Consider the following 9,427-nt stretch of genomic DNA (forward strand, 5'->3'; position numbering starts at 1 on the left):
TCACCCCGGCAAGTTATTTGGCCCTATCTTTCACAGAAAGCGAGTTACGCCTTCTAATTTTACCCAGTAAAACCCAGCTTTCATATACACCTTTGAAGAGAAGCTTAGATTACTACGTGCAGGCGCCGATTTTTACGGCCCATTCTAGATCGAGCCTCGGCATTTCATACACTCTATATTATCATTAACAGTTGAAGGAACGTAGAGCACGCGGCCTATTAACTTCAAGTTCCTTGCTTCGTGTTACGTCTTCTGGCGTTCTTATCGGCTAATGCCTGAATTTCCCTGGTACCGGAGTGATAACTAGATCCCTGGGAATGGCCATGCCTTGCGTTTCTTACGCCAGCGAGACAAAGATGGACTTCAACACTGTTCAGACACAAAGCATTACACTTTGTCCAGAAATTATACTGCTTAACTCAGGGACGTCGGATGCGCTAAAGCAAATGCAGCGTCTTCATCTATAAAAATTAAGCAGTCTAATCTTTACGTCTTTATAGCGCTTGGCTTTCTCATTATTAACGCATCTGTCTGTGTTTGTGCCAACTCAATTCAACGAGAATATATCTCTGCGGCACTTAGCTTTCAAAAGCTGAAGTCGTAAGACGAAATTAAAACGCTAATTGGGTCATTTTTCATGGTTCGTTTTTACAAGAAAGCTTAGGCGCTTTTCAGTTTGGCTGAGTTTAAAGCTGACTGCAGTTCCTACAGTTTTGTATTGTCAGTTTCATTAGGGTACTTAAATTGGGACTCAACTAAACGTAAACTGCTTTTAGTTCAGAAAGAAAAAAAACGAGTGGGGGTTGTTACAAAGCATGGGGTGAACCTCACTCTTACATGTTATCTGTCAATGGTCATCTAAGCACGTCGATGACGGAACTTTCGTTGGTTTTACGCTCCGATCTGGTGCTGACCTGCTTTTGACCTGCCGGAGGTGGCGAGACTGCTGACGAATATCTATTTACCCGACTACGTCGCTTCTACTAATACAATAGAAATAAAACTTTAGACACCTAATTTTTAAGGTAACTACATTCAAACTTTCACGATATATTCCAATTGAAAAACATTCTCACCTTCCCTTTATAGCAATACTCCACAAAAAACAAGGATGAAGCAAACTAGAAGAATAAGACGTCGATATTGTTTGCGTCTAGTCTGTCTCACCATTGTTTTCTGGTGGGTTTGTTTGTTTCTTCCTCGTTTTTTGGCGCAAACTTTACAGGGGAAAAATGTATTCACCCAAAGAGCATGGTTAAATTACCAATTATTTTAAAAACTGAATATAGGTAATATAAATAAATTCAAAATAACTTCAGATCATAGGTAATCCCATTTTAATAAAGGTTAATTTATAAAGAAATTAGAATAGCTTGTATTTACTTTTGAATATGTCAGGCCGACATTGATCCACTCTCCATTTTTTTTTTAATTGACGTCCAGGACAGTCGCCTTCCATGATGACGCGTTGGCTGTGATGTCTTCTGCTAAACTCAATTACTAAGTATTTTGGTGTTCCAATGACGCAGCCTGTTATAAACGGGGTCTCCTGTTCTCAAAACAAAATTCCAAAGCAAAAATTGAGAAACACCCCAAAAGCATTCGGTCAGATCCGGCCGAAATCTTGGTCAACTTCTCCCAAAAGCACAACGTAAATCCAGACTCCCTTCCGAGTAGTATTCTTCGGAAACTCCAAAATAGCGTAAGCTATCGCCTTTTATTTTTGAGGTGGCCGGATGTTGTTGAGGCAGAAACGCCCCGTCAAGAGAAAGGACATGATATCTTTCGAAGTAAAAGTAATCCTAGCGTTTGAAGACCCAAAGTAAATATAATCCTTGATTTTTTTTTTCGGCTTAAAATTTTAAGAGGAGGGGCCTATCTCAACTGAGAAAAAGCATAGGAAAGAACAATAAAGCATCTTGTGTGCTCCACGCTGCAGTGTAGAGGGGAAAGGTTTTAGTCTGTCGACGACAACATGAAAACGCGGTGTCAACAATGAATCGTCGACATTTTTGTTTTGTTTGTTAACGTGTTTTTTTTAGGTATCTCCGCCCAGAATCTAATGGGTTATCTTCACATTTTCGTTAGTATTTTACCTCCGTTTTCTACACTTTTCTTACAACCATACATCAGGCTTTCCGCCTGTGGGACCTCGTTGGTGTGCTATATTATTTTAACTCAAACTCTTACTTTAGGCAACATTCTTCAATAAAAATAATTTTCAACTGGTTTTCTTTAACCTCTAAAGAGGGGATACGGCTATCTTAAATACTGAGTGAAGGTTACTATAGAAGCTATCAATAAGGTGCTTAGATAGGCCAGTTGGTACGTTGCAAAGGCTATAAAGCGCCGAGAAAACACGGACCGAGACACGAAGAAAGCGACGATACAGGGCGCACTCTGAACTGAAGTTTATTTGTAAAAGTACTTGATATTATTGCCAACGGGAACGCAAAGTCATCAATCAATCCCTGCCCAGCTCACGTTTTAAATACTAACACTCATCCGAAAACAGGGCCTACAGGTTTCGCTGATGCACTTGTTTCCCTAGCCGTAATCTCAAAATCCTCTTGTAGTTTGCATGACGCCTTGTTTTTGTATTTCGCCAATATTTGCATTTTCCTGAATGAAGGGGCGCAAGAGAATCTGCTGCAATGAACGGCGAGATGCCGTGACGGTGTGGTCCTAAAGGAAGGTGCGTGTTCGCGGGTCCGATCAACACATTTGCCTGTTTGCCTTTCATAGCTTAACCCACACGTCATCGGAATCTTATACACGACGCCAGTCGTGCGATCTGTGTACTTCTTCCTACGCGTAGCGTTGCACGGGTCTGTGGTCGGCTGGGGATCATTGATTCAGTCCCGACATACTTCTTTACCTAATTTTAAATAGTTTATTACATTACTTAGTTTCAGAAAAGTGTGGTCATCATATTTGTACTGAAGTAATATTGTGATCTCTGTTTTGAGATCCGAAAATGACATTTGTTTTGTCTTTCTGCATTCGCAGGGATTTCTGGTGGCGACGCTCTACTGCTTCCTGAACGCCGAAGTGAGCTGATTCGCAACCCACTGTTTTTAAGCTGTCCAAAGCAAACTATGCAATTATATTCATTTCGCGTGCGGCTTTATCTTCGAGTTATAACATAACTTTCGTTAATTGTCTGCACAAGGTTAACCCGGTATCACTTCATTATTGTTTTGAAGAACTGTTAGCACGAGAAACGTCTTCTCAATAACTAAGCTATGTTCTAGAATAATTATTAGGATTCGCCACGGTCATAGTCATGTAGACTGACTGATTAGAGCAACACATTCTAAAACAAAACCCAGTAGTATTTACTAGGTAAAAGCAGTAACTGCTGGTTACTGCTTTGGTTTGAACTGCCTACCCAAGCAGTTCAAATTTAGCCAGTCATTGGCCAATGGCTGAAAATGTTGCTTTGACCGGTGACCAGACAGTGTCCAGTCATTGGCTGATGACTCGCCTTTCTTTGGACAATGGCCAATGACCACTAGCCATCAGCCATCGGCCAAGAATTGGCCAATGACTGGCCACTTTCTCGCCATTGGCCAACAGAACAGATCACCAGCCATCGGCCAATGCTTGGTCGAATTCCGTTTTGTTTGTGTAATAACTGTATATAGTAACGGTCAAGCTACTAACGGTTGGTAGGTCAAAAAACTATTAAGGTTTACTAACCAACCTGGTATCTCACACTCCATTTAGCTAATAACCAGCACTAACTCGCACAAGACCCAGGCGGTGCTAGTCAACGACAAATTAAAAATTGACAAACAATACTATTATTGCTGGGATAGACTATTTCCACGCTGTTTACATGCAGATTTGCACAGGCATTATACCTTTAACACATACAAGAAATTCGAGCACATATGACACTCTCACAACACACACGCAACGACAGGGTAACCCAATCGCTGTTCCCAATGGATATCCCTGCGTCTTTTATACTGATCATTTTAAGAAAGTCGGTTGCTCAGTGGCCACCTCGTCCGTGAATGATATTAACAGTTTTATGCTGCTTTAGACCCAATATTGTTCTCTAGTATTGTCGCTAACTATTCCAAGGGATGTACATCTTACTAATAAGTAACGGTACACAGTGTTTTTTCGCGACAGCCTATAAAGCAGCGTTCTCATTGATCCCAGCAGCCATACACTCGCTCCCCCGCATAGCAGCTGCAGTTACTACCTGTCGCGCGTTTGAGACGGTAAATAGATATTAAAAAGGTAGTAACGGTCAGAAAGAAGGAAGTAACAGCTGCATTCACTAACTTTTTACTTTCTCTCGCACATTTGAGGTAGTATATAGTTTGTAAAATGTTGTAATGGTCCGAAATAAATATTAAATATAATAAATAAATGAAAGGCTTCGACAATCGTCTGTGACGCGGAATTAGAGTCCAGCTCTTTAGGAGGAGGAGGGAAGGCTTCGGAGATGAGGGAATTGTTTCGAGAGGAATTTAGAGGAAATTGTGGGTCAATTTTCTGCTAAATCCTCCCGCTAAATATAGCAGGAAATTTTACCCGCTAAATTTGATGGAAAAATTCTCCTGGTACGTTTAGCGGGGAAATTCCCCCACTAAATTTGGCAGAAAAGTTTTCCTTACAAGTTTATCAAAAAAACTTGGCGCAGAAATTTTTACGCTAAATTTAACATTAAAAATTGCACGTAAAGTTTGCCGAAAAATTTCTCCGCTCGAAAAACATGTGCGGAGATATCCTCGCGAAATTTAGCGGAAACATTGTCCGCTACATGTGGAAAAACTTCCCCGCTAAGTTTAGCGGTAACATTTCCCGCCAAATTTAGATGCCGTGTGACGTTATTATGGGAAACGTTTCATAATGCAACGCGCGGTTACGCCGACGGCGACACCGCTCAAGCGGGAAACAGGCCCCTAAGTGCTGTGCTCTATAAGTTAGTAACGTCTGAAATTACTGGCTTTTTTGTTGCGTTTAACGAAGAGTGCAGGCACTTGGCCTTCTAGACTGTAAAAGCAAATCTGCGAAACTGGAGAGGATCTCACATTTTATGGTTTCGACATTGAACATTGATTTATTTTCAAGCAAGACGTAATGTATGTTGTAAAACACGAGGACTGAGATCAACGATGAACAAATAATGGAGACTGGAAAAGCGCTAACCATCCAGTGGCCATTGAACAGAACAGAAAACAAAAGTTAAGCATTTTATAAGCAATTTAGTTGAAAATCACGCCACCTCCTGTCCTGGTCTTCCTTCGTATCTTTAGCGTTTCTTGGCGCATTATTCGGTAATGCTACCCTAACTCGAGCACAAGAATAGTTTGGCGCAAAGCGCATGTTATGTTTAGTGTAAGCATTGTTCCAAATCTGATCAAGCAATAGCCCCACACTGTCCTCAATCCATGACTTTGATATACACGAACACTAGCTCCACTTCAGCTCCAGCAAGTGCAAAAAATACTGCTAGCGCTTCGTTATTTACGCTGCAATAAGAGCACGCTGTTTCCAAGGCGGATGTCTCATTATTCAGTTGTCCATTTCAGGTGGGTGCCGAAGCACGTGCCGCCATGGCGAGGCATCGCCGGACGTGCTGCTCGGACGGACTTCCGATGCGGGTGAACAAGGAGCAGGGCAGTGATCGGAACGAGCCCAGGGTCCGTCTGTCACTGCTCACGCGCTCGCTCACGCTTATCGCCACGCTAGAGGAGCGGCCACTTCCGGCCAAGCAAGACTTCGATATACGTAAGCGACAACTGTTTTGTCTTCCTTACGCGTCTCAAAGAAAACTATGTTGCTTGCCATTGATGTCTCGAGGGATGCTTTATTTTGCCTTAGTGTGTAACATGTGAATAAGGTCAGCTCTTGCGAAGAATGACCAAAACCACTTAAAAGTGCCTTCATCGCTCATTTTTCGCCTTGTATATTGGAACTAATATTTTCCCCAGAAACCACGAATAAAAGATGCCATTTTTTACTCGAAGCGAAGTACAAGAAAACAGAACGGCCGCGAGCAAAGAAAAAGAGCAATTTACCCCCTAAAATTGTTCTATGCGCGTGTCTACTGTACTTCGAGGCGCTTTGCCCCAAGTGGGGAAAGACAGTTACGCACAGTGTCGTAACTGTGTAACGCAAGAAATCTTGCAGGGTCTCTCAAGCGTAACGCAGATGGACTAGACCTATAGTGGAGTGCCGTTGAACTGCATAGAGCAAAATGGACAGAAGCAAGTTATCTTGATTCAGCTTTTCCCTTCAATTAAGAAAACTAGAGTTGCATGTTATGAGATTAGTAATTTTAGTAATTATATATATATATATTTCTACGATAATAAAGGGAAAGAAGAGGAAGACGGCGGGAACTGAGAACGGGACGGCTCGACTGAGTGACTGAGGAGAATTATCGCTACATCCGGATGTACCACATTTGTGACGACAACAAAATCATGTAGCAGTTGTGTTGCCTCTCCAACCAGTGGCAAGGACATTACGCCTGCGGATTTTAACACGGAACCATTGGCAGAAAGCAGCTGGATGGTAGTTGCTGCCTTGAGATTGGTTAGCAAGCTTGCTACAACTCGGCTATCATTAACGCTCACTGCGGACCCAGTGTCCACCAGAGCACTAAACTGCTGGTTGAGTTCCAGAATGTGTATAGACACACATGGTGGTGGGTAAGGTTTAGGCATCTTTACTGATGTTTTTGTTTCTGCAGTTATGCCTAAGGTAACGTTGGGGACTGGATGAACTACCAGCGAGCCCTGCCCCGATGGCTCGCGGAAGCGTTTCCCGGGCGGGAAGTTTCATGGGGTTCATTCGGGCACTGTCGAGCAAAATTTCCGATGCGTATCCAGCGGAAGCAATAATGCGGCTGCGACGACTCGTGGTGCTTCATCATGGAGAAGGTGCTGATCGCTGTAGTGCATGCTGCCCATTCCGTAGAACGAAACGCGGCTTTCGTTTCAACTGCTTGGACTAAAGCTGATCGCAGGGTCGTTGGGCGTCCAAGGCGTACAATTTGTTGAATCTGGACATCCCCAATAGCGTCCAGAAACGAAGCGGTAGCCAAAGTACTTATGGTGTCGGGGGAAGAGCTTGGAAAGAAATTTCGTGCAAGACGTACGATGCTGGCTGCGAGCTCTGTGAAAGTCTTGCCAGAACGTTGACGGCGAGAGCGCAGTTCCGCATAGTGAAGTTGTTCAAGGCGAGAGTCGCCGAACCGAGCGTCCAGGGCAGCGATTAAGGTAGGGTAGTCGTGAAGGAGGTCTGCTGGGATGGTCTCTAAGATTTCGACTGCCTCTCCCCGGAGGTAAGATAACAGGGCTGAGATGTTCCAGCCGTTGACTTCTGCGATCGTTTCAAACTCCTTCTGATATGCTTCCCAGGAAACTGTTTCGTCAAATGGCTGCGGTTTCAATAGAAACGTGCCGTGTGCCGCACTACCCTGAGGAGCCGTACTGCCTCGGAGAAGTTGAGGTGCGGGCCCGGCTTGTTGTAGTTGATTTCGGAGGGCCTGGACTTCCAACTGTAACTGGCGTACCTGGACTTCCGTGGGATCCTGGTTGGCAGCGCCCAAAGCAGATTTATCTTCCAGGTCTCGAACGTCATCATCGTTGCGGTCTCCGGCGTGGGAGTGAGAGCGGGTGAGAGGCATATCCCACCGCTGCCACCAAGACTGTAACGATAATTCTCCACAGTCACTCAGTCGAGCCGTCCCGTTCTCAGTTCCCGTCGTCTCACCATTTCCCCTCCCCCCCATTTCTCACCCTTGCAAGTGGTGGAGGTGCCTTAGATCCCCAACCTCTCGCTCCCCTCCAACTCTTCCACCACATCGCTCTGGAACTTCGTAGCGGTCGCAAGATCACCACTATGGCTGAAAAACCCCAAACCGGCGTCACCATCCGCGCACCGCCTGCCGCTCCAACCACCACAGCACCAACCGTCAAGAACCGGCAGCGGTACCCGCCACTTTTTGCGGGCACACCAGATTCCGATGTCCACGACTGGCTGAAGACCTACGAACCGGCAAGTCTCCACAACCGTTGGGATGACTCTTTCAAGCTCGCGAACGTTTTTTTCTTCCTCATAGAACGCCGCTCTGAAATGGTTTGAGAATCATGAAGAAGAAATTAACTCGTGGGCGCTTTCAAGGCCACTTTTGAAAGCGCCTTCGGCAAGCCAGAGCAGCGTAAGCAGCAAGCAAAGGACAAGTTGGCTAGCCGCTATCAGGCAAACACCGAGTCATCCACTTCTTACGTTGAGGATGTAGTGCGGCTATGCTCCCGCGTTGATCCTGAAATGCCAGAAGATGACCACTTTCGACACCTTTTTAAAGGACTTTCGCAGGAGCTGTTCACCATCGTTGCGCCGAAATCTCCTCCAACAGTATAGCAGCTCATTGACGAATGCAAAAAGTATGAAGAGCTGCAGAGTGCCCGAATCGCTAAGGCACCTTTCGAGCGTCTTCCCGAGGTGTGTCTTGCCACCGCCTCCAGTACCGACATAGCTACATTGATCAGGACAACATTCAGCGATGAAATACGTCCTTACTTCGCTCATTTAATACCAGCCGCTGCTCTTTCCCAAAAAATACCACGGGTGAAATCTATGCAGCAAGTTGTCAAACAAGAAATCCGCGCAGCGTTAGGTCACCTTGCCCTACCAACTGCCACTTGCCCGCCAGCACCATCGGCGCCTCCACTTATTTTTTTAATGCCCTAAGACTCATACCCCCGCTATTGCAAGCCTGTGGTTCAACAGACGCCCCAATCTTCCTGGCCTTGTGGGCCCCGTCGTCGAACTGAAATCTGGCGAACCGAAGATAACCGCCCCATCTGTTACCATTGCCACACACCGGGCCATATCGCACGCTACTGCCGCCATCTAGTAGACACTACAATGTGCCGACCCTTAGCGACGGGCACTTCCTGCACCTTCCGGAATGAGGCGCACCCTTCTGACGATCGACCCGATCCACGTACTTCTTCGCCGATAACCATCGCCCTACCCTCGCCGCCCACGCTGTGTCACTTCTTAACGCCGTTGCCGAATTTACCGAGACGTCAAGCTAAAGCCAGCAGTCTCTGCGAACACCGGAGGTCAGACTGCACTCTCCAATCTCGACAAAAACCTCCTTCTGACAGCGCAACGACTGTTCAAGTTAAAATTCACGGAAAAGACGCCTACATCCCTAGTGGATACAGGGGCCGCCAAATCATGTATTGCCGAAAATATTCGTCGTCGTCTACGAAAAGTGCTCACACCAGCTGACGGACGCTTGCCACGGATGGGGAACGGGGAACTGACCCGACCCCTCGTATTTTCAACCCTTTCAGTGTTTCTTGGGGGTAGCCGATACACAGTCATCTTCAGAGTGTTGGCGAACTGTGTCGCTGACTTAATCCTTGGGTGTGGCTTTCTGACA

At 45.5% G+C, this 9,427-nt stretch overlaps 1 protein-coding gene across 1 annotated transcript in view; it reads left to right on the plus strand.

The window, feature by feature from the left end:
- The window catches only part of LOC115328068 (parathyroid hormone/parathyroid hormone-related peptide receptor), a 96,916-nt gene extending 93,856 nt beyond the window's left edge, over window positions 1-3,060 (plus strand). The window contains exon 12 of the mRNA XM_040210554.1: window positions 3,010-3,060. Within this exon, the coding sequence (XP_040066488.1) occupies window positions 3,010-3,060 (51 nt within the window). The remainder of the gene's footprint in view (window positions 1-3,009) is intronic.
- The last annotated feature ends 6,367 nt before the right edge of the window (window positions 3,061-9,427 follow it).

This window comes from Ixodes scapularis, unplaced genomic scaffold (genome assembly GCF_016920785.2).
Source record: "Ixodes scapularis isolate PalLabHiFi unplaced genomic scaffold, ASM1692078v2 PGA_scaffold39__5_contigs__length_11793443, whole genome shotgun sequence".
NCBI classification, from domain to species: Eukaryota; Metazoa; Arthropoda; class Arachnida; order Ixodida; family Ixodidae; genus Ixodes; species Ixodes scapularis.